The sequence below is a fragment of the Coregonus clupeaformis genome, unplaced genomic scaffold (genome assembly GCF_020615455.1).
Source record: "Coregonus clupeaformis isolate EN_2021a unplaced genomic scaffold, ASM2061545v1 scaf0072, whole genome shotgun sequence".
In the NCBI taxonomy this organism is placed as follows: domain Eukaryota; kingdom Metazoa; phylum Chordata; class Actinopteri; order Salmoniformes; family Salmonidae; genus Coregonus; species Coregonus clupeaformis.
Window position 1 is genome coordinate 399,843 of NW_025533527.1, and position 26,437 is coordinate 426,279.

Consider the following 26,437-nt stretch of genomic DNA (forward strand, 5'->3'; position numbering starts at 1 on the left):
TATACGCATCAAGTCCCAATGCAAAGTTACACCTCACTTTTATATTTTTCGAGTTATTACATAAAACCGATCAGAATTCGGGAGAATGCATTTTTTATTGCGACATATTGCTGGCAAGCCAGCCTATTCCCAATAATGTAAACTCCAACAGAAATAACTTCAAATGTATAACTTCAAAGTCAACCAAATCATTTGCACTCATGAATCCTATAGCGATGTAGTGAGGTAAATCCAAAGTAGATAGATTCCAGAGGCAATAATCTAGAGGCCGGAATTGGGCACAGGAGACGAGGAGAAGAGTAAACAATAAGACAGGCAGATGGAAAGGATCACAACAGCACAGTCAGTCAGCTACTGTAGTGTGCTAGTACTAAGACAAGCTTGAAAAACTCTGGTAGCCTTCTTAACGGAGAACAGGTCATGTGGCCCCCACGTGTGGGAAATCTGATTGGTTGTTTACATCACACCTCGTGATTGGTGGATTGTAGCTCACCACTGCCAACACTCGAGCTAGCTAACGCGGAGTAGATTCTCATTGTGGGTAGTTTTGAAGATATACGGAAATAGGTTAATGAGTATGTAAAAACGCTAAAACCAGTGGAGGCTGCTGAGGGGAGGACAGCTCATAATAATGGCCGGAAGGAAGTAAATGTAATGGCATCAAACACATGGAAACCATGTGTTATGATGTGTTTGATACCATTCCACTGATTCCGCTCCAGCCATTACAACGAGCACGTCCGCCCCAATTAATGTGCCACCAACCTCCTGTTGCTAAAACATAACTATGTTTGTAGTTATAGTTAACCAGATCGTGACTACAACTAAGTTACTAAGTCTTTGACCACACTGTTACTTTGGTGAGTAAGAACTCATGCTTCCTGCCCTTTAACACACCAATTAAACCACTTTGACATGTTTACCGAAGACTCAGCTTTTGTTTGCCTGGAATTGCTGACACCAATGGTCAACATCTCTCTTTTCACAGAAACAATGTTTTACTCTTTTTTTCTTCCAGTGTCTTGTTTGCTCTGCTCAGGACTTGAGATAGAATTTCCAGTAAAAATATATTTTATAAATGAATATTGTATGAAGACGGTGTTGGAGCTGCCAGACTGAGTTTATTTTCTAAGGGGTCTGCAGTGATCTAAGGAGTGTGTGGGGCATACAGTACGGGAACCCAGTCCTTTAATGAAATCAGGAGGAAGCTGACTACAGCAGATAGTGATTTCTGTTGGCATGGAGTCCCCATGCAGCTCTAAGGCTGCGTTTACACAGGCAGCCACATTCTGATCTTTTTTCCACTAATTGGTCTTTTGACCAATCACATAAAATCTTTTCACATCAGATCTTTTTCAAAGCTGATCTGATTGGTCAAAAGACCAATTAGTGAAAAAAGTATCAGAATTGGGCTGCCTGTCTAAACACAGCGTAAGAGGCAACAACACAATGGAGTCCTAATGAAGAGCAGATGTGATGGGGCCCACCACCAGGACTGTGTTAGCAGGAGGTGCCTATTAGTCTGGCATTGCTTTAACAGACCCTCCTTCCAATCTCAGTTCTCCTCTCTATGTTTAAACAGAGGTCTAACATTCGGATCCAGAGCCAGTTGTTGTTTAGCTCATAATGAATTAGGTCAGGTTCGGTTAGGGAGAACTGATCCTAAATCAGCTGTTAAGGGTATAGAGTGACTTGCCTGCTGATGGAGATATCAGTGGTGTGGTCAGCTCTGGAGAAACTGTAAGCAGCTCTCCATCATAGTGCCAGGACACATTGATTTATCTGGCTCTGTGAATTAAACTATTATCTGTCTGTCTGTCCTCCCATCTCTCTCTCTCTCTCTCTCTCTCTCTCTCTCTCTCTCTCTCTCTCTCTCTCTCTCTCTCTCTCTCTCTCTCTCTCTCTCTCTCTCTCTCTCTCTCTCTCTCTCTCTCTCTCTCTCTCTCTCTCTCTCTCTCTCTCTCTCTCTCTCTCTCTCTCTCCTCTCTCCCCCCCCCCTCTCTCTCTCTCTCCTCTCTCTCTCTCTCTCTCTCTCTCTCTCTCAAAAGTAGATTTAAGGTGCCTTCAGAAAGTATTCATACCCCTTGACTTATTCCACATTTTGTGTTACAGCCTGAATTCAAAATGGATTAAATAATTAAAACATCTCACCCATCTACACACAATACCCCATAATGACAAAGTGAAAACATGTTTTTAGAAAATGAAATACAGGGATATCTCATTTACGTAAGTATTCACACCCATGAGTCAATACTTTGTAGAAGCACCTTTTGGCACCGATTACGGCTGTGAGTCTTTTTGGGTAAGTCTCTAAGAGCTTTCCACACCTGGATTTTGCAACATTGGCCCATAATTCTTTACAAAATTCTTCAAGCTCTGTCAAATTGTTTGTTGATCATTGCTAGACAACCCTTTTCAGGTCTTGCCATAGATTTTCAAGTAGAAAAGGTGAATTAATCTCCCAGTGACTGGTGGAAAGCAGACTGAACCAGGTTTTCCTTTAGGATTCTGCCTGAGCTTAGCTCCATTCTGTTTCTTTTTTATCCTGAAAAACTCCCCAGTCCTTAAGGATTACAAGCATAACCATAACATGATGCAGCCACCACTATGCATGAAAATATGGAGAGTGGTACTCAGTAAAGCCGGGTGTACTCTACATGACTTTCAAAATCCTAACAATACTGAGCCTCTCACATTAAACAACCAAATTTCCTGTTGTTTTGTTGTTGTCTTGCCAATGTACATACTAAACGATGTGGCACGGGGGGGATTGTCAATACCATCCAAAGTGTAATTAATAACGTCACCATGCTCAAAGGGATATTCAATGTCTGCTTTTTGTATTTTTACCCATCTACCGATTGGTGCCCTTCTTTGTGAGGCATTGGAAAACCTCCCTCGTCTTTGTGGTTGAATCTGTGTTTGAAATTCATTGCTTGACTGAGGGACTGTACAAATATTTGTATGTGTGGTACAGAGATGAGGTAGTCATAAAATAATCATGTTAAACACTATTATTGCACACAGAGCGAGTCCATGCAACTTTATTATGTGACTTGTTAAGCACATTTTTATTCCTGAATTTATTTAGGCTTGCCATAACCAAAGGGTTGAATACTTATTGACTCAATACATTTCAGCTTTTCATTTAAATTAATTTGTATAACATAATTCCACTTTGATGTTATGGGGTATTGTGTGTGTGTGTAGGCCAGTGACAAAAAAATCAGTCTGTAACACAACAACATGTGGAAAAAGTCAAGAGGTGTGAATACTTTCTGAAACCACTGAAATATCATCCCGGTACGGGGACCTCCTACGTGTGCACTATGGGCCTAATCATAGAATGACATAGGCCTATAGAATCCTTTTTAATTTAATAGGATCTCTATTGGCCTAATAGTAAAGATTTGTTTAACTTTTCAAATGTATTAGTCTACCTTTTTAATATGGAATAAACAGGCTGTTTGTTAGTCATGTAGCTTCTCTTCTGTCATTACTTGATGCTCGTCTAGAATACTAAATAAAGCCTTGCTCACCAGAATAATTCCATAAATTGATAGAATGATCAATGCATCATCAACAATCTAGTTGACATCGGCAAAGTTCTCTCTTTCATTTCTGCTTCTCTCACGGAGCGAGGACGTTTAGGGACCAGGGCGATCAGTTTGACTGGTTTGAAGGAAATTAAAAGCATGTTTCTAATAGTATTTCAGTTAGTCTTGGATGCATATATTATGTGGTTGAAAATTAAATACTGTCAGCTTTTATGTCGCTGAAAGAAATTGCACTTTAGGCTACAGAACAGGTCCCTAAGCGTGCATTCGCATTCTCTCAAGATGCTGAAAGAAATAAATCATATTTCTACCACTCCTGTTCCAGAGACAAAATTAACATTTGGTCTATCATTTTACTGCGAGGAACACTTGATTCTGCAGGAGTTAATATTATAATAGGCTATATGTGATGCCTACAGTCAGTGTCCAGACTTCAGTTACTATTCCAACTATGAGGCTACTCCACTCTAAAATAATTCCAGCATCCATACAGTGCCATTTGATAAATGCAAAGAGACATCACTTACAAATCACCAAAAAGTGTTATGAATGACATTTGGTGATTGTCATCATTCGGCCTACACAAGTCTTGAACCTAAATTGATGTGTAAGCTACACTGCTGTCCGCGCTCTTCTCGCCACTCATCTCTGCCTTGGCAAAATGTCAGTTATCGTGGAACCACACTGCATTGTGGAGCATATTCCACAGGTTTTCAAGTCTATTCGCTAATTTTTCACACGACTGACGGTAATGATAAATAGTGTAATAGCCTACAGTTTTCTTAGAATCTATGTTTTATTTAGTGTGATAGGCTCATGTTTTACCTGACCGTTCCGACTTACTTTCACCCCTCCTCTTTCTCTCTCTCGCTCTCTCTCTCATTTTCTCTTGTTCTCTCTCTCTTTCTCTCTTTTTTCTCTCCCTCTCTCTCTATCTCTGGTGACACACATGTGCACGCACACAGTCTTTGAAGAATGTATTTCTGTGGCATACACGTGAATGTTTATATACCTCACAAGATGCTTTACTTGTGTTAAGGAGGATTTGGATGTCTCACACGTGTTTGTTGTTTTGTGGCGTCTTCTTTTGTGTTCAGTCACAAAGTTTTTCTCCCTCATAATCCCTACCCACTGGGCACAAACTGGTTGAATCAACCAAATATTACCCAATTTTCCATGTTGAAATGACGTGGTGTGGGTAGTGTGTTTATGATTTTACTATGATATTAGTGTAAAATATACAGTTGAAGTCGGAAGTTTACATACACTTAGGTTGAGTCATTAAAACTTGTTTTTCAACCACTCCCCAAATTTCTTGTTAACAAACGATAGTTTTGGCAAGTCGGTTAGAACATCTACTTTGTGCATGACACAAGTAATTTTTCCAACAATTGTTTACAGACAGATTATTTCACTTATAATTCACTATCACAATTCCAGTGTGTCAGAAGTTTACATACACTAAGTTGACTGTGCCTTTAAACAGCTTGGAACATTTCAGAAAATATCATGGCTTTAGAATTTTCTGATAGGCTAATTGACATCATTTGAGTCAATTGGAGGTGTACCTGTGGATGTATTTCAAGGCCTACCTTCAAACTCAGTGCCTCTTTGCTTGACATCATGGGAAAATCAAAAGAAATCAGCCAAGACCTCAGAAAAAAAATGGTAGACCTCCACAAGTCTGGTTCATCCTTGGGAGCAATTTCCAAACGCCTGAAGGTACCACGTTCATCTGTACAAACAATAGTATGCAAGTATAAACACCATGGGACCACGCAGCCGTCATACCGCTCAGGAAGGAGACGCGTTCTGTCTCCTAGAGATGAACGTACTTTGGTGCGAAAAGTGCAAATCAATCCCAAAACAACAGCAAAGGACCTTGTGAAGATGCTGGAGGAAACAGGTACAAAAGTATCTATATTCACAGTAAAACGAGTCCTATATCGACATAACCTGAAAGGCCGTTCAGCAAGGAAGAAGCCACTGCTCCAAAACCGCCATAAAAAAGCCAGACTATGGTTTGCAACTGCACATGGGGACAAAGATCGTACTTTTTGGAGAAATGTCCTCTGGTATGATGAAACAAAAATAGAACTGTTTGGCCATAATGACTATTGTTATGTTTGGAGGAAAAAGGGGGGACGCTTGCAAGCCGAAGAACACCATCCCAACTATGAAGCACAGGGGTGGCAGCATCATGCTGTGGGGGTGCTTTGCTGCAGGAGGGACTGGTGCACTTCACAAAATAGATGGCATCATGAGGAAGGAAAATTATGTGGATATATTGAAGCAACATCTCAAGACATCAGTCAGGAAGTTAAAGCTTGGTCACAAATGGGTCTTCCAAATGGACAATGACCCCAAGCATACTTCCAAAGTTGTGGCAAAATGGCTTAAGGACAACAAAGTCAAGGTATTGGAGTGGTCATCACAAAGCCCTGACCTCAATCCCATAGAAAATGTGTGGGCAGAACTGAAAAAGCGTGTGCGAGCAAGGAGGCCTACAAACCTGACTCAGTTACACCAGCTCTGTCAGGAGGAATGGGCCAAAATTCACCCAACTTATTGTGGGAAGCTTGTGGAAGGCTACCCGAAACGTTAGACCCAAGTTAAACAATTAAAGGCAATGCTACAAAATACTAATTGAGTGTATGTAAACTTCTGACCCACTGGGAATGTGATGAAAGAAATAAAAGCTGAAATAAATCTTTCAACTATTATTCTGACCTTTCACATTCTTAAAATAAAGTGGTGATCCTAACTGACCTAAAACAGGGAATTTTTACTAGGATTAAATGTCAGGAATTGTGAAAAACTGAGTTTAAATGTATTTGGCTAAGGTGTAGGTAAACTGAGTTTAAATGTATTTGGCTAAGGTGTATGTAAATCTCCGACTTCAACTGTATGCCATTCAGGGAATATTTTTAGGCCAAGGTGCTGTTAACCTACTCAAGGCCTTTAGGTAAACCTATGTAATTATTCCACTGTGGGTAATATTTGTAGTAGCACTACAGTGAAGGGTCTAGTTCTGCTCTCACACAGACCATCCAACGTTATCACACACACACACACACACACACACCCTATATAACTACTTTGTTTATTTTTCTGGATTATGTGTGTTGTTATTGTAGCGCTAGATATTACTGCACTGTTGGAGCTAGAAACATAAGCATTTTACTGCACCTGCGATAACAGCTGCAAATCTGTGTACGCGACCAATAAACTTTGATTTGACACACACGTACACACTGCTGTAATGAGGCGTACTTACACAGTATGTCATTATAAACATATTGGTCCTCTTACGCACAGTCTGAACCACTCGGCCACTGAGGAACTTTACCCACTAATCACCACTGAGGAACTTTACCCACTAATCACCACTGAGGAACTAAGGGGACTAACTAACAACGGGACTTTACCCACTAATCACCACTGAGGAACTTTACCCACTAATCACCATGAGGAATTTAAAACACGGAGGAACTTTACCCACTAATCACCACTGAGGAACTTTACCCACTAATCACCACTGAGGAACTTTACCCACTAATCACCACTGAGGAACTTTACCCACTAATCACCACGGAGGAACTTTACCCACTAATCACCACTGAGGAACTTTACCCACTAATCACCACGGCAAAGCTTTCTCTGTTTTTGTTTTCTATTCTCAAGCTGTGTTCTACTTCCACTTCTTCTGTACGTTTTTCACCATTGTGGATAATTGGATTCAGCAGAATCTCAGCTTTGTTCTTTTCTCTGGCCGTTGGACATATTGGTAATATTAATGAGGAAAGTGAGGCCTGTGGGATGAGACCTAAGGGAACGCTGCAGGCCTCATCTCATCCCTGTCAGCCATGGATCCCACCGCTGACACCAACCCTTCACACACTGGATCAGATGGGATTAATGGGATCCTGGAAAGCCTGCGATTGTCTGGTGCTTAGTTTAGATTTCACTGTCCAGATAAGAGAGGGTTACTCTGATTTGGGTGGTGGTTCCCCACATGCCTTATTTTCACCTGAGCGGAGGCTATATAGGGTTGCAGTTAGTAAATGAACAAAATGCTTTTTTTATCCACTTTACACAGGTGAAGGTTTGAAGTTTCCTGTGGAAATCCGATGTCAGATATCATTGAATCAGAGGCTTGTGGGTGTAGTGATGTTGCCAGAATGGAGGAGGATGTGAACTTGTTCAGCTGAACACTCATATGTTCATATTAGTATGAAGAGAGTGATGGATGTGTTTTCGGAAAAGCACAATCAATCTAGGAACCCATAGATTCAGATGGCTATTTGATCATAAGATTTCTGAAAAAAACATGGTTTTAGTGTCGTGTGACATTCTAGAAAGACCCACAGGAAAACCTCCGGCGTTGAGATAAGATTCACTAATCACCTGTCTATATAAATGTACCTGCTTTTACAAGGAACTTGTTTTCTCTGTCAGCAAGTGTAATATTACATACTAGAGTGTCCAGGAATGGTATTCTTCAGAGGAAATGCACTGAGGGCTATTTTTATATTGTGAATATATGAATAACACTGCAACATCTTAGAGGCTGGAAGCTCAGAAGAGAATTCATTGTATTCTCGTGTGTATCAAATACCTTTTTCATGTTTATACCTGTGTGTATGTGTGTTGGTATGTGATGGCGACAGGCATGCGTGTGCGTATCACACTCACGCTCATGTTCAAGCCCTGCTCCCTTGTGAGCTCCAAAATGAATTAGGCTACGACTTGCCCTTGCTTTTCTAGAGATTTGAATGTTGTATAAACGCTGATCATTGCTATCCATATTGCTATCATGTGCCCGAGTTATCTGTGTAACTTGAGTCTATATTCCTTCAGTTTGTGGTGAGTTTATTTTTAGTGTTAACTTTGTTTGTGATGTGTTTGTTACCGCTTTTCAGAGCTCCGCTCGTTCATGTCCGCGTTCTGTATGTGCGTAGACACTCGTGGTTGCTGGAGAAGCGCGTGCCCCTTTTTCCCACGGCTTCTTTCATTGTGTCAATTGATTGTTTTGTTTATTATTGAGATCTCTGTGATTGAAAATGTACCGATTCAAATTAGAATGACCTGTGTAATATTGTGATGATTATTAATCTGCTCTAGACATACTACATTTTTGTGCAGATCTGTGACCACTCAGCAGCCTATCTTTTACCATAAACCTGTTTTGAATATTCATAAGCTTTCATTTGACTAAATAGAGCCAAATGCAGTAGCTCTATTCTACTGCATCTGGTGCTTCATGCTGTCCACAACGCTCAGTTGGATTTTTTGGAGTTTTCACACTGACATACAGGGTATAGGTTCAGGCTGAGGGTGTATGGAGGGGCTGGTTAGATACGATTCTATTAACTTTAGCCTGACCTTATTTTAGAAAATAATGTAAAAGCAATGTGATTTCTGTTCCCGGGGTCTGCCGATGGATGAATTGGTGGTGTGACGCTGCTGAACCGTGAAGAGGTGTTGGAGACCTACAAACATCAATCTCTTTTCTTACTGTCTCATTTACACTATCCTTCATGATTTTTATTCCTAATAAAGGATGGTCAAGGTTATTTACACAACGGACCATTCATCTCCCTGTTGTCTTCTCTCTACGACATGAACACACACACGCATGCTCACACACTCGCGCACACACTCAAAATCATGCAGTGACTATGATAATACCCTCCCTCAATCTTCACCCTCTTACAATGTTGATGTATCATACACACACACACACACACACACACACACATTCTCCCTCTCAGCGGGAGCGTGATAACATATCTTTCCATCCCACACTAGCAGACACAGCCAAGGGACCCCTGCTCCTGGACCAGTGTGTATGAGGGAACAAGGCAGTAGTCACCCATTGAGTAAATGATTCATTTATCATTGTCTATTCGCAGGGCTGCAATAGCCTGTAGGAGACGGGTGTTTGTGTGCATCATATGCAGCTACAGTACCATATCTCTGTAAAGGCTATACTACAGTACCATATCTCTGTAAAGGCTATACTACAGTACCATATCTCTGTAAAGGCTATACTACAGTACCATATCTCTGTAAAGGCTATACTACAGTACCATATCTCTGTAAAGGCTATACTACAGTACCATATCTCTGTAAAGGCTATACTACAGTACCATATCTCTGTAAAGGCTATACTACAGTACCATATCTCTGTAAAGGCTATACTACAGTACCATATCTCTGTAAAGGCTATACTACAGTACCATATCTCTGTAAAGGCTATACTACAGTACCATATCTCTGTAAAGGCTATACTACAGTAAGGGAGTGGTCTTGCTCTGTCCCCAAAGAAAATGGTTGTCTTTAACTGTGTATTGAGGACATTGTATAGCACTTGAGATGAGGTCACTGTCAGCTGACTGGAATCTGTCACTAAGCTCTTTGTCCACCATGCTAGATCTGTGTGTGTGTGTGTGTGTGTGTGTGTGTGTGTGTGTGTGTGTGTGCATGCTTAGACTTACCCTTGTGCTTTGTGTGAATATTTTCACAATCTTGGCCTCTCTCTATATGTTGAACAATAGCCTGAAGAATTCATTTTCTGTTTGGAGTGTTTTTATTGGTTGAACAATAAAGAGGGGCGCATGACTGTGTGCTTTATTGACACATGATGATTGCAGAGTCACCAAATATGTAACTATGGGCATCTGCATATCAGCCCTCTGTATTCATTATCTACAGAGACATTTGAATAATGTAATTAATCTAAGGAATGGTTGCTCCTGTTCATCCATACGGTAAACCTCTCCAGTTACTGCTTACAGAAATCAAAAGAACAGAAACCTCCCACATAGTCTCATTTTACACTTTACTCTCTGTATATTTTCCTCATTTCAACCTGAACTGTGGATATACTCTTCCTGTATTCAGTATACCGTTATCCTCATACATACAGCCTGGTACTAGAGTGTAGCTGACTAGTCCTGTTCACCACTTCTCTCCTCCCATGCAGTCTCTCTGGACTCATTGAATTTGTATGAGAGCCCTTGTGCAGAGTGAGAGCAAGGCTTTGATCCGCTCCTTACAGACAGACGGGTGAGTGAGAGCTCTCTGAGAGGGACAGGTGTGCTCAGAACCCTGAACACAGCCCAGGAGAGGAGAAACATGACACTGCTCAGACTCCTTTATTTCAGGCTGTGTGTGTGTGTGTGTGTTGGTTATAGCAGAGGATGAGTACTGTAGATAAATGGAAATCTGCTCATCATGAAAAGGTTGCTATATTTGTGCAGTGAGGAAAGTTGTAGGAGTGAAGGCAGCATGGCTGTGAAGATAGTCTGACTCAGCGAGAGCAGAGAGTTGGGTGTGAACGAACGGTGAGGTCACAGGATGTTGTAGGAGGAACCAGGAATGTTCTCTGCAGGATGACCGCTTTGCTCCAACGAACCAGAGCCTTTTATATTGGACGTGTTGACTAGAGGTCAGAGGTCAGATAGATCAGCACATATACTTCCTGTGTTGTCACTACTTTGGAGGGCTATGATAGAGTATGTCCTCTTCTGCAATACATGCAGTATTTGGCACAGTTTCTTCCGCTGCCCCTCCCACTCTGTCTGTGCGTCCTTGTGATTAGTGAAGCGAAACCGATAGGGATTTTCCACTTCTCAGAATTTGTTTGATAGGATCTCTGTTTCCAAGAAAGCAAGTGTGTGTGTTAGACAGGGAGAAGGGGAGAGAGAGTGGATGAAAGTCATTCTACCTCCACTACCTGAGGGGCTGGCGTTTCTAGTCTGAGGTGTCCAGGGATTCACTCCTCCGCCCACTATGCATCTGTCTGCTACACACTATCAATTATTCACTCAGAGGAGATGAATATTTCAAAACAGTTTACTCTCCTCCCATACCTCCACTCCTGTCTGCCTTTTAATGCGTCTGCTCTTGTGGAATTCTAAAAGGAGGAGGAGCACTTTGTTTAAAGCCTGCTCGTCTCCCTGCGTTGGGTGGGAGAGAGAGAGTGCCATCCCACTGGGCACAGACTCATTTCAACGTCTAATTTTGATTTAAATGTTGGTTGAGTTGTCAACTAACGTGAATTCAACGTGAAATCAAAAAAAATAATTCACCATGTCATTGGATTTAGATTGAAAGTTGGATGTTTTTGGTCATACTGGATCCTGCTAGACAGTCTGCTGCTGGCCTAGTCTTCTAAAGGTACCTAAAAATCAAAATCAAATCAAATTTTATTTGTCACATGCGCCGAATACAACAGGTGTAGACAGGGGGTACTGGTACCGAGTCAATGTGCGGGGGTACAGGTTATGTGCATCTCGCTGTTCAGGGTGTCGTGCAGTTTTGCGTATGCATTTCGAGTGGCTCTGGTGTTTTGGGGGTTGTCAAAGACATTCTAAGTCCTCATTAAAAATGAATGGGCCACCACACTCCACCCAAAGTTGAGCCCCTAGTCTAGTTCTAGTAGCATTTTGATGCTTATAGGGTTCAGAGCACTCTTGGCGATAGGCCTGAATGTGGTCAGATTGGCGCATGATTGAAGTCTAAAAAGACGGTCCTTCAAAGGCTCTTAAGAAATGATGGATGAAACACTGGATGTGCTTGTCCAGGTTTAACACTGAGGGAAAGAGCACAGGCCTATTCATTTACTGGTAGGTGTATCATTATACTCCTCACAAAGTCTGTAACCTGCATGGAATACAGTATTTATTGGGCCTTTGATGTCTCCAGCATGACTGCAGGTGGTCAGTAAAATATTCCTCCCAGGCTCAGAGTAGAAAACACACACTTACACAATATCTCTCTCCTGCAGACTGACATTAGACCAGTTAGATAAGATTTTCATCTGAAAATATGAGCTTGTTGGTTGTAGTCTGCTTGGATTGGATAAGAGCTGTGTAGTACGACAATCTCTGCCTTCGAGATAGATGAATATTTCTGTTCCAATCCCTGGGATTAAAGCGAGATAGAGTGTGTGTGAAAGAGGAAGAGAGAGAGAGAGAAGATGATAACGAGAGAAAGAGAGAGAGACCCAAACATAACCAGGTGACTCACTCACATGGCTGTGTTCCTGTTTTCCTGTGCCGGACGTAGCCAACCCGTTTCCCCTTCTCTATTGGTGGTTTTTGTAAGCATGCCTCCTAGGAGTCAGACTGCAGTCTGTCTGTTGTAATCACATGGAGACATCATGTTCGGCCCTCTAGGGCCCTTTTATTTTTATTTTTTATTTAACCTTTATTTTACTAGGCAAGTCAGTTAAGAACAAATTCTTATTTACAATGACGGCCTACACCGGCCAAACCCGGACGACGCTGGGCCAATTGTGCGGTCAACTGCGGCCCTGATCCAACCACGGTCATGAGTGGTGTAATGTAGCGTTGTTTGGCTTGTCTTGGCTCAGACAGCCTGTGCATAGTGTGTCTGTCTGTCTTTGTGTCTATCTGTCTTTGTGTCTGTCTTTGTGTGTGTCTGTGTGTGTGTGTTCCCCTGCCTAACCCTGCCACAGGCCCTGACCTGGTTGTCCTGGATGACCTCTCTGCCAGATCGGTTATACTGTCTGTAATCCACGCAAAGCAACGCAATGCAACTTAGTTTGGGTTTTAGCTAGTGTAGTCTCTCTCTCTGACTCTCTAACTCCCTCCCTCCTTTTAATTCCCTGGAGATGCCTGAAAATGATGTATAATGTATTATTTATTATTATATCAATTCCGTGTTATAGTCCCCAAAATGTGTGATTGCTATTTGTCATTCTGTCTTTTACTCTGTGCATCTTTGTAGGGATTTGCTGACTTCGTTCCATGCTGAATGGAATCTCTGCGTCAGGGATGGGGAACTCCAGTCCTCGTGGAGTGTGTCACACTTTTTCCCCATCCTTAGCAAACACAGCTGATTCAACTTATTGCATTCTAAACTGAAGATCATGATTAGCTGATTATTGGAGTCAGGCGTGTTCGCTGGGGCCCTGGGCATACGAGTGACACCAATCAGGCCCCAGAGGACTGGAGTTGCCCATCTCTGCTCTGCATGATTCCAGAAGTGTTTGTCTTCTGTCAGTTTATAGAGAGGTTCCCTTAATGCATATTCTTCTGTGCATTAAGGTTGTTGAAAGGTCATTGTTGTTGTGTCGTCTACATGACATGTTGTGGCATAAGGTCATTGTCATAAGGTCACTGCTGTGCTGATTTGTGAATAAGAGACAGTCACTGCACACCCCATAGTCACGCAAGCGCACACATAGTTGTTGGAGGGTTTGTTGTCCAGGCTGATACCAGGAAGTGATGTGGCTGGGTGCCAGTGTGACCACAGTGTCCCAGGCTCTCAGCAGTGACAATGCTATATCAGATAATGGTGACTTGTGCTTTGTTTACCCCATGTCAATATCCTGAAGACGTCAGCTCCTGGCTCTCCTTCAATAGTCTTCCATTTTGTCAGGGTGACCAGAGAATAGCATTGTCTAATAGTCTCTGTGTGGCTGTAGATGGAGATGTTGTCCTGTAAACAAGACTGATGCTTTCTGAATGGGAGAGCTAATGATTTCCTATAACACTTGTGGTTTCAGTGTAATTGGTTGAGATGGACGTTGAGATTATTTTTCAGTTAAGGACCCCTTAAAGCAGACACATACAGTGAGGGGAAAAAAGTATTTGATCCCCTGCTGATTTTGTATGTTTGCCCACTGACAAAGACATGATCAGTCTATAATTTTAATGGTAGGTTTATTTGAACAGTGATAGACAGAATAACAACAAAAAAATCCAGAAAAACGCATGTCAAAAATGTTATAAATTGATTTGCATTTTAATGAGGGAAATAGGTATTTGACCCCTCTGCAAAACATGACTTAGTACTTGGTGCCAAAACCCGTTTTGGCAATCACAGAGGTCAGACGTTTCTTGTAGTTGGCCACCAGGTTTGCACACATCTCAGGAGGGATTTTGTCCCACTCCTCTTTGCAGATCTTCTCCAAGTCGTTAAGGTTTCGAGGCTGACGTTTGGCAACTCGAACCTTCAGCTCCCTCCACAGATTTTCTATGGGATTAAGGTCTGGAGACTGGCTAGGCCACTCCAGGACCTTAATGTGCTTCTTCTTGAGCCACTCCTTTGTTGCCTTGGCCGTGTGTTTTGGGTCATTGTCATGCTGGAATACCCATCCACGACCCATTTTCAAAGCCCTGGCTGAGGGAAGGAGGTTCTCACCCAAGATTTGACGGTACATGGCCCCGTCCATCGTCCCTTTGATGCGGTGAAGTTGTCCTGTCCCCTTAGCAGAAAAACACCCCCAAAGCATAATGTTTCCACCTCCATGTTTGACGGTGGGGATGGTGTTCTGGGGTCATAGGCAGCATTCCTCCTCCTCCTAACACGGCGAGTTGAGTTGATGCCAAAGAGCTCCATTTTGGTCTCATCTGACCACAACACTTTCACCCAGTTCTCCTCTGAATCATTCAGATGTTCATTGGCAAACTTCAGACGGGCCTTAATATGTGCTTTCTTGAGCAGGGGGACCTTGCGGGCGCTGCAGGATTTCAGTCCTTCACGGCGTAGTGTGTTAACAATTGTTTTCTTGGTGACTATGGTCAGAGCTGCCTTGAGATCATTGACAAGATCCTCCCGTGTAGTTCTGGGCTGATTCCTCACCATTCTCATGATCATTGCAACTCCACGAGGTGAGAACCTGCATGGAGCCCCAGGCCGAGGGAGTGACAGTTCTTTTGTGTTTCTTCCATTTGCGAATAATCACACCAACTGTTGTCACCTTCTCACCAAGCTGCTTGGCGATGGTCTTGTAGCCCATTCCAGCCTTGTGTAGGTCTACAATCTTGTCCCTGACGTCTTTGGAGAGCTCTTTGGTCTTGACCATGGTGGAGAGTTTGGAATCTGATTGATTGCTTCTGTGGACAGGTGTCTTTTATACAGGTAACAAACTGAGATTAGGAGCATTCCCTTTAAGAGTGTGCTCCTAATCTCAGCTCGTTACCTGTATAAAAGACACCTGGGAGCCAGAAATCTTTCTGATTGAGAGGGGGTCAAATACTTATTTCCCTCATTAAAATGCAAATCAATTTATAACATTTTTGACATGCGTTTTTCTGTATTTTTTTGTTGTTATTCTGTCTCTCACTGTTCAAATAAACCTACCATTAAAATTATAGACTGATCATTTCTTTGTCAGTGGGCAAACGTACAAAATCAGCAGGGGATCAAATACTTTTTCCCCTCACTGTATCTGTCCCTCAATTCTCCATTTGAGATGAGGAAGGCTCTCAATGTGGCCAATGCACACACAAACAGACGCTCGCACACACTTACATTTTAGTCATTTATCAGACGGTCTTATCCAGAGTGACTTACAGGAGCAATTAGGGTTAAGTGCCTTGCTCAAGGGCACATTGATAGGTTTTTCACCAAGTCTGCTCTGGGATTTGAACCAGTGATCTTTCGGTTACTAGCCCAATGCTCTAACTGCTAGGTTACCTGCCCCACCTCAGACGACACACATTCACAGGAAATGTACAGTAGCTGAACCACAGTGATGTGCTCATATGCAAGCCATTGCTAACTAGCGTTAGCGTAATGACTGAAAGTCTATGGGAACAGCATGCTTACTGTTCCCATAGACTTCCAGTCATTGGGCTAACGCTAGTAAGCAATTGCGCTAACGCTAGTTAGCAACTTCCTTCAAACTGCATGCAGAGACATTAAATGGTATCAGTGAGTTCATCTTACTATATGGGTAAGTAGAAAAGGGCTTAATGGCCAAAATCTCTCACTATCCATTTAAAGGCACACCTCAGAGGAAGTTGCCGCACCTATTTTGAGTAATTCCTGTCCTAGAGCAGAAATTCACGTTTAGGTTCCAGCTCGAAGACTGACGCAGGCTGCTAATTGGGGGTGAGAACATTGTGGTGTAGCAGAGAAATAACAACAAATAGGCCACTGACTGACAGCTGTCAGTGTAACTAGCTAGCATGATAACTTTCATTAGCTGGCTAAGGTTATGTGAGCACCATTTCAGTTAAGATTACCATAATAATTAAGACTGTTATAATAATTATTTCAGAAAAAGACTAGCAGCCTACCTGTCGAGATGTGTCAGCTAAACCGTGCCTATACAAGCTGTTGACATGTTGAGGGTTGACGTTTGTCTGACTCTTGCCGTTTGATAATTCCAGTGAAACTGTGTCGGATTCCAGACGTCATTAATATTTGGACATGCACACGGACATTATCAAAATAGCTATATTCTTTGTTCTCTCGTCATTTCTGCAATCTAGCTAGCTGTACAGTGCCTTCGGAAAGTATTTAGACCCCTTGACTTTTTCCACATTTTGTTAAGTAACAGCCTTATTCTAAAATGGATTTAAAAAATAGTAATCCTCAGCAATCTACACACAATACCCCATATTTACATAAGTATTCAGACCCCTTGCTGTGAGACTGTTGATCATCCTTGAGATGTTTCTACAATTTGATTGGAGTCCACCTGTACTAAATTCAATTGATTGGACATGATTTGGAAAGGCACACACCTGTCTATATAAGGTCCCACAGTTGACAGTGCATGTCAGAGCAAAAACCAAGCCATGAGGTCGAAGGAATTGTCCGTAGAGCTCCGAGACAGGAATGTGTTGAGGCACAGATCTGGGGAAGGGTACCAAAACATTTCTGCAGCATTGAAGGTCCCCAAGAAAACAGTGGCCTCCATCATACTTAAATGGAAAAAGTTTAGAACCACCAAGACTTCCTAGAGCTGGCCGCCCGGCCAAACTGAGCAATCGGGGGAGAAAGGCCTTGGCCAGGGAGATGACCAAGAACCCGATGATCACTCTGACAAAGCTCTAGAGTTCTTCTGTGGAGATGGGAGAACCTTCCAGAAGGACAACCATCTCTGCAGCACACCAATCAGGCCTTTATGGTAGAGTGGCCAGACGGAAGCCACTCCTCAGTAAAAGGCACGACAGCCCGCTTGGGGTTTGCCAAAAGGCTCTTTGGCCTGAATACGAAATGTCACGTCTGGAGGAAACCTGGCACCATCCCTACGGTGAAGCATGGTGGTGGCAGCATCACGTTTTGTTTTTTTCCCTAGCACTACACAGCTGATTTAAATAACTAATCATCAAGCTTTGAGGACCGAATTTGGGAAACGCTGGCCGAACCTTAACCTTAAAGATCAAAGATCATTTTTGTTTTCATGAATTTGTACGATATTGATTGATTGGCCAATTTTGATTATGTGGCTGTTTTATGTAGTGGAATCCGAAGTGTAGGCTACAGAGAAAAGCTGTTTGGCTCTCAGACGACTCACGAACAGGAGGAACTTTCCAGCAGGTGTTTCTGCTTAATAAACATTGCCATGCTGGTGGGTGGTAACCTTTAAATAAAACCCAGCCCTGCAACAAAACGTAGGCTGAAAAGAATTTGCACGTCATCTCATAGGAAAAGACACTTAAGACTCACGGAAACATCCAAAGTCACACATTCGGATTTGGCACTTCAAGCCCAAATACATCATACTTTGACTAAAACTATGACTTATTGACTTATATTTTTGTGCAAAATCATGGGTAAGCTCTGGCCATCGTCTTTCAGCTCGAAAAAGTGGATTTCTACTGGTTTGAGCGTTTTAAAAGCACATCAGCATATTAAAACATATTTTTTGGAGTGGTTGCAAATATTTAGCAGTGGTGGGCTACCACTGCTTAATGATTATAGGGGAAACACTGCTATACCCTATACCTTCCTCCTCTGTGACCTATCTATCCATCCTTTCTCCATGTATTAATTGTTGCTTTTCACTCTTTGCCAGGTTAACAGAGCCATCAGGTTCCCTCACAGATGGACCAATCAACTACAAGTACAAGACCAAGTGCACCTGGCTGATCGAGGGCTAGTAAGTAGTTATTTCTCTCTTTCCTCTTCTATCTCTGTTCATACGCTCTTCTGTCTATATTCCGTACAGTATGCATTCATTCTTAGACTGATTCATGTTATTGTTCAGTGGTCTTAGTGTTAAACTCTTTGTCTAATGTAAAGAATCCTGATCATCGTGGGCAGTGGTGTAGTTGCTATAGTTCCCCATTTTAAACCATGCTCTATGTTCTGTCCTTCAGCCCAAACGCTGTGCTCAGGTTGCGCTTCAACCATTTTGCCACGGAATGTAGCTGGGACCACATGTACGTCTATGATGGAGACTCCATCTATGCACCACTGGTCGCAGTATTCAGGTGAGGTCATCATGCTGTATGCATGTACATACGTGTGTACTCTCTAGTATGCAGTCAACTGTGCATGCATGAACACCAAATACTGTATACCTCCAAAACTAGTTGGGCGGAACACATGCCGCTAAATAATACAGATGATTGTAGAATCCACACACAGTGGTGATTCAGAATACTGGCTAGCTGAAGAGGAATTGTTCTCTCCCTTTCTATTATACAGTGAGGGAAAAAAGTATTTGATCCCCTGCTGATTTTGTACGTTTGCCCACTGACAAAGAAATGATCAGTCTATAATTTTAATGGTAGGTTTATTTGAACAGTGAGAGACAGAATAACAACAAAAAAATCCAGAAAAACGCATGTAAAATTTTTTATAAATTGATTTGCATTTTAATGAGGGAAATAAGTATTTGACCCCCTCTCAATCAGAAAGATTTCTGGCTCCCAGGTGTCTTTTATACAGGTAACGAGCTGAGATTAGGAGCACACTCTTAAAGGGAGTGCTCCTAATCTCAGCTTGTTACCTGTATAAAAGACACCTGTCCACAGAAGCAATCAATCAATCAGATTCCAAACTCTCCACCATGGCCAAGACCAAAGAGCTCTCCAAGGATGTCAGGGACAAGATTGTAGACCTACACAAGGCTGGAATGGGCTAAAATACCATCGCAAGCAGCTTGGTGAGAAGGTGACAACAGTTGGTGCGATTATTCGCAAATGGAAGAAACACAAAAGAACTGTCACTCCCTCGGCCTGGGGCTCCATGCAAGATCTCACCTCGTGGAGTTGCAATGATCATGAGAACGGTGAGGAATCAGCCCAGAACTACACGGGCGGATCTTGTCAATGATCTCAAGGCAGCTGGGACCATAGTCACCAAGAAAACAATTGGTAACACACTACGCCGTGAAGGACTGAAATCCTGCAGCGCCCGCAAGGTCCCCCTGCTCAAGAAAGCACATATACATGCCCGTCTGAAGTTTGCCAATGAACATCTGAATGATTCAGAGGAGAACTGGGTGAAAGTGTTGTGGTCAGATGAGACCAAAATCGAGCTCTTTGGCATCAACTCAACTCGCTGTGTTTGGAGGAGGAGGAATGCTGCCTATGACCCCAAGAACACCATCCCCACCGTCAAACATGGAGGTGGAAACATTATGCTTTGGGGGTGTTTTTCTGCTAAGGGGACAGGACAACTTCACCGCATCAAAGGGACGATGGACGGGGCCATGTACCGTCAAATCTTGGGTGAGAATCTCCTTCCCTCAGCCAGGGCATTGAAAATGGGTCATGGATGGGTATTCCAGCATGACAATGACCCAAAACACACGGCCAAGGCAACAAAGGAGTGGCTCAAGAAGAAGCACATTAAGGTCCTGGAGTGGCCTAGCCAGTCTCCAGACCTTAATCACATAGAAAATCTGTGGAGGGAGCTGAAGGTTCGAGTTGCCAAACATCAGCCTCGAAACCTTAATGACTTGGAGAAGATCTGCAAAGAGGAGTGGGACAAAATCCCTCCTGAGATGTGTGCAAACCTGGTGGCCAACTACAAGAAACGTCTGACCTCTGTGATTGCCAACAAGGGTTTTGCCACCAAGTACTAAGTCATGTTTTGCAGAGGGGTTAAATACTTATTTCCCTCATTAAAATGCAAATCAATTTCTAACATTTTTGACATGCGTTTTTCTGTATTTTTTTGTTGTTATTCTGTCTCTCACTGTTCAAATAAACCTACCATTAAAATTATAGACTGATCATGTCTTTGTCAGTGGGCAAACGTACAAAATCAGCAGGGGATCAAATAATTTTTCCCTCACTGTAGGTAACGAGTGGGTGTGATCATGAATCAATGGATTAATATTCTGCATTTACACTGAATAAAAATATAAACGCAACATGTAAAGTGTTGGTCCAATGTTTCATGAGCTAAAATAAAAGATCCCAGAAATTGTCCATACGGACAAAAAGCTTATTTCTCTCAAATTTTGTGCACAAATTTGTTTACAGAATTTCTGCATAAACTGTCAGAAACCAGGGAAGCTCATCTGCGTGCTCGTCGTCCTTACAAGGGTCTTGACCTAACTGCAGTTTGGCATCATAACCGACTTCAGTGGGCAAATGCTCACCTTTGATGTCCATTGGTACGCTGGAGAAGTGTGCTCTTCACAGATGAATCCCGGTATCAACTGTACCGGGCAGATGGCAGACAGCCTGTATGGCGTAGTGAGGGCGAGCGGTTTGCTGACGTCAACGTTGTGAACAGTGTCCCACATGGTGGCGGTGGGGTTATGGTATGGGCAGGCATAAGCTACGGACAACGTACACAATTGCATTTTATCGACGGCAATTTGAATGCACAGAGATACCGTGACAAGATCCTGAGGCCCATTGTCGTGCCATTCATCCGCCTTGTTTCAGCATGATAATGTTTGGCCCCATATCACAAGGATCTGTACACAATTACTGTAAGCTGAAAATGTCTGTTCTTCTATGGCCTGCATACTCACCAGACATGTCACCCATTGAGCATGTTTGGGATGCTCTGGATTGACCTTTACGACAGCATGTTCCAGTTCCCGCCAATATCCATCAACTTCGCATAGCCATTGAAGAGGAGTGGGACAACATTCCACAGGCCACAATCAACAGCCTGATCAACTATGCAAAGGAGATGTGTCACGCTGCATGAGGCAAATAGTGGTCACACCAGATACTGACTGGTTTTCTGATCCACACCCCTACCTTTTTTTAAAGGTATCTGTGACCAACAGATGCATATCTATATTCCCAGTCATGTGAAATCCATAGATTAGGGCCTAATTTATTTATTTCAATTGACTGATTTCCTTATATGAACTGTAAAAGCTTTGAAATTGTTGCGTTTTTTATATTTTTGTTCAGTGTTGCTCTTAGGCCTGTCTTAGGTGTTCTTCCTCTCACCCTCCCTCCCCCTTTGAAGAATAGGTCCCTAATGTAATTCCTTCCACTGAGGGTCCTTCCCTATGGACTCTCCCCTGGTATTGGCTGTGTGGTCTTTGTGTTGAGCCTGGTTGTAATCTTCCCGGTGGGGAGCGGATTTCTCCTCCCTCTTTGATGACCTTGATGGGGCTGTGCTGTGTAGCCTGATCCTCCATGCAATGGAGGGATCGATCCCGAGGAGAGGAAGGAGTCACTTTTTCCCAATGAAGTAAAGACGGGAGGGCGGGAGGACGGAGGACGGGAGGGCGGGAGGACGGGAGGGGGGGTTTCATGGTGACAGCAATCGCAGCTCAACAGTCAAGCAAAGGGCGATAATTTATCCAGCATACTTTGGAGCTTAACGTGTGTGTGTGTGTGAATACTCCATCATTAATGTATTTTTCTTCTTCTCCCACAGCGGTCTCGTTGTCCCGGAAACGAGAGGGAACGAGACTGTTCCGGAAGTGGTAGCCACCTCTGGATATGCACTGTTGCACTTTTTCAGTGACGCTGCCTACAACCTGACTGGATTCCACATCTCCTACTCGTGAGTGGCCCCAGCCCATACACACACACTACATTTACAGTCACCTATACCTTATAAGTCTTCACCTATACCTTATATGACCATTAGGGAAGTCTCTGGCTCAGTAGCAGACAGTGGGTTTGCTAAGAGCCATGTCCCCATTACATTCTCTTTCCTCTTGCTCTGTTGATGCACACTAGTACTGAGCGATTAGTGCTTTTTGAGGACGTTTCAGTTCGAGTATTAAAAAATAATCAAGATTTTCGGTTTCTATTATTTTTTTAAACATTAAATGCACTGTGCATTATGTGGGTTGAATGCTGTAACAACACATAATAAAATAATTAAAGTCCCATGATGGTAGTGACTTTCCATTACTGCTTATCATTTATTCACATTGCTTTAACAAAATATTTCAGTTGTTGTGTATATTACATTTGTTTTATTTGATGACTTTATTATTTCATTCCAAGTCATCATCTCATCTCTATAGAGCGCTGCCTATGCTGTCTGACAAAATCACTATTTTGTAGTTCTTCAAAGTAAATAAGGCATACTTTTACGACTGCTGAATACCAACTATCAACTACTTAGATCATGTATTTTCAGGTAGAGATACCTCGTGAAGAAACTGCACTCTATGTATCTTCTCTTGATCGCGCATTCTTCTGTCTCTTATGTAGTAGGCTTAAATGAAACACAGACCGGACAAGTAGCCATGCAATGGATTATGGTCATTGTAGTTAATCATCATGTTTTCTGTTCTAAACTATGTAGAACATTGGCTTGTTGGAAACTACAACTCCCTACTACATCGCACAGTTCGGGCATGATCTGATTTATCTCTAGAGAAACTGCAGCACGATGTGCACATTGAGCTCACAGAAAAAAACATACGAAATGTAATTCAAATATTTGAACCGATGTATGTCAATTAGTCGTTTAAAATACTAAAAATAACCAACATTTCGGTTAATCGCTCAGCACTACTGCACTCAGACTCTTTAGGCCACATTGTAGACCCTAGAGTCTAGGGTCTACAATGTCTATCACACGATTAGCTGAGAATGGGCATTACAGCTGAGGAGATGACACCCCTTAACATATGAGATATGTGTGTGTGTGATTCTGAAAATGAATTAATTGGGTTGTCTCGCAAAGCAGCAGCCAAAGAGAAGGATGGGCTTTCAGATAAGTTAAACTCAGCCTCAAGGGCTCCAGCACAGACACACACACCATGTGGCCATAAAGGTGTTGCCATAGCAACACTCTTGTCACAGCGGTAAACATTATCGTCCCCCTGTTGCTGAAAAGCATGTGTATTATCCTGGATCCTTGACCTCCTCCTGTCTCTGTCTACCTTCCATATTTCTCTATTATTTTGTCGGCACTTCTCTTTAATTATCTCTCCATTTCTCTGCATCTCACCCTTTATCTGTTCTGCTCCCTGAAAACACATACCCCAATAGATGGCAATCACCTCTGTCAATCAATCATTCTTTCAGCTATTTGTTTTTCCTAAATTATTGACTTATTTTTTATTCAACCTTTATTTATACAGGTAAGTATATTAAGAGCAAATTCTTATTTACAATGATAACCTTTCCAAATGTACTTCCTCATCCCTCCCATGGTCTCATGCTTTCACTCATCTAATTCACCATCTCTCCGTCCTGGGTCTGCAGGGTCAACTCGTGCCCCAATAACTGCTCCGGTCATGGGAAGTGCAGCACGGGGAACTCTATCGCCAGCCGGGTGTACTGCGAGTGTGATAAGTACTGGAAGGGCGAGGCCTGTGACATCCCCTACTGCAGGAACAACTGTGGTAGCCCCGACCAGGGCTACTGTGACCTCACTGGGGAGAAGAGCTGTGTCTGCAACGACAGCTGGCAAGGTGGGGCTAGGGCTATGGTTATATCGTGTCAATGTTGTCACAATGTTGTCTTTATGGTGTTGGATCTTCATGTTGGTTCATAGGGTTAATTCATTATTCAATGACAAAGGCAAGTTATTTGTGTTCTTGTAGATTGAGTCACACTGCCATCTTCTGGCTGAAATGAGAACTGTGACGAGAGGGGCACAGAGACCATGTATCATATGTTACAGTAATAGAAGCTGACATCTGAAGTACTCGGCAGATATGACCGTCTTAGTTTAGATGAAGGGAATGAGGTCATGTTGTAGGATGCATGTAACCTGTTGGATAATGTCCAACACTATTCTGACAGCTTGATAGTAGGAGCCTTTTTCATGTTGAGTATTCCATGCTCTAACAATCTAATCTTGAGATGATGGTGGAAGACCACAGGTTTCTGCTCTCCAGACATGACCGATTCTCCTCCGTATTCATACAGGCTACACTAAATACAACACCTGCTATTGTCTGTTGACCAAGAGGAGCTATCTTATGTTCCATGTCTGCCATCTAGTGGTGCTGGAGGTTTTGTCCTTACACCTTGTGGGTCGCTGGTCTAGGTATCCCCTTAGTATAACCATGCATTGATATGATCTCCAATGTTCCTGAATACTGTATGCTTTGGTGATGTATTAACACTTCTTCTTTACAGTAGAACCAACCAAGCACCTCTCAATGAGACAGAACTGTCCAGCAGGGTAGAACCAACCAAGCACCTCTCAATGAGACAGAACTGTCCAGCAGGGTAGAACCAACCAAGCACCTCTCAATGAGACAGAACTGTCCAGCAGGGTAGAACCAACCAAGCACCTCTCAATGAGACAGAACTGTCCAGCATGGTGCCACTCCTATGCTCTGACACTGAGTTGCTGGTCACTGGTCATTTACCACTGGTCATTTCCCTAATTAGGTTTTCTCCACTGATAGACAGGGTCCTGGCCCCTAGACCCTATCACATCCCCCCATTTCCACTGTCTGTCCTCCACTCTAATAGGGGCCAACAGGGGCCAGTATCATGAGTTCCTTCTCATAATGGGGTTTGATGAATCAGAGTGAGTAGTAGCCATGTGAGCGCATCACAATCATGGCTGACCCCATCATCATGACATAGGCTTTGTTATCACACTCTTCACCAGCTGATGGTGCTGTGGGACCATGTTTAGTCAGCTGTATTAAAGTGTTGCTGAAGAGAGTATTTTGCTACAAACGCACCTCACATACTTTCATGCATTTGTAATTATGTTGTTTGGTCCTCTCCAGGTCCAGACTGTGCTCTGTCAGTGCCGTCCACTGAGTCTTACTGGGTGATGTCTAACGTCAAGCCCTTCAGCCAGTCCCTGGGCAGGGCCTCCCATAAGGCTGTGGTCCATGGGAAACTCATGTGGGTCATCGGAGGATACACCTTCAACTACAGCTCTTTCCACATGGTGCTCAAGTAAGGCACTGACTGAAGAGAGAGAGACCTGGAACATCTGTCTGTCTCTTCATTTCGCTCTGTAGCTAGGTTTCCATCCAGTTGGCGACAGATTTTCATGCAAATATTCAAAAATCTGCATAAAGACAATATGCGCATTTTCCCACCAGTGGAGTGTTTCCACCAAACTGACTTGTTGCTGAGTTTTCATGTACCGAATACAAATCTAAAGTTCAATGTGTTTCCATCGCATTTTCAATTCTACTGATAGTTTTGTCACAAAAAGTGTTGCGTTAAATAGCAAATGTGCCTACTCTGGTCTTGGCACGTGCGCTCTAGCCAACAGCTCGCCGATACAGTGCAGGTAGGCTAGTCTACATGATGAGATTATTATAGATAAGAGCCAGAATATTTGTATTTGTCAAAAGGCAGTCAAGCATCGCTCATCATGTCACCAGAATAAGACCCTCAAAATGTAATGGAAAGGAGCATCAAGATCATTGTGCACTTTCACCACTCTGTGAAGTTCATCATAACTTATTTAATCTTTAGCCTAATAAACTGCATGATTTCCCGAGTCGTAGTCAGAGGACCACATACCATGTCATCACGTGACTCCAAGTTTACTTCGATATGATGGTTTTTATATTAATATTTGCGCATAAAGGCGTTTCACCTGCATTTCTCGCATAATTAATTTTACCGACACAAAAAGATCCCACCATGTCGAATGAAGAAATTATCTGTCGGCATTTATAAAATTGTACCGAAACGTCCTGTTTCCATCACAGCTGTCGTGATTTTTTTTGTACGGTATGACTTCACTCGCATAAAAACTGTGGATGGAAACGTGGTTAATGT

The 26,437-nt window shown here is 42.7% G+C and overlaps 1 protein-coding gene across 2 annotated transcripts in view; it reads left to right on the plus strand.

Moving 5' to 3' along the window:
• The window catches only part of LOC121553711 (attractin-like protein 1), a 332,670-nt gene that overhangs the window by 26,810 nt on the left and 279,423 nt on the right, over positions 1-26,437 (plus strand). For both annotated transcript variants that reach the window (XM_045213019.1, XM_041867035.2), the window contains exons 2-6: positions 18,349-18,432; positions 18,653-18,766; positions 22,140-22,268; positions 23,933-24,141; positions 25,423-25,597. In XM_045213019.1, the coding sequence (XP_045068954.1) occupies positions 18,349-18,432; positions 18,653-18,766; positions 22,140-22,268; positions 23,933-24,141; positions 25,423-25,597 (711 nt within the window). The remainder of the gene's footprint in view (positions 1-18,348; positions 18,433-18,652; positions 18,767-22,139; positions 22,269-23,932; positions 24,142-25,422; positions 25,598-26,437) is intronic.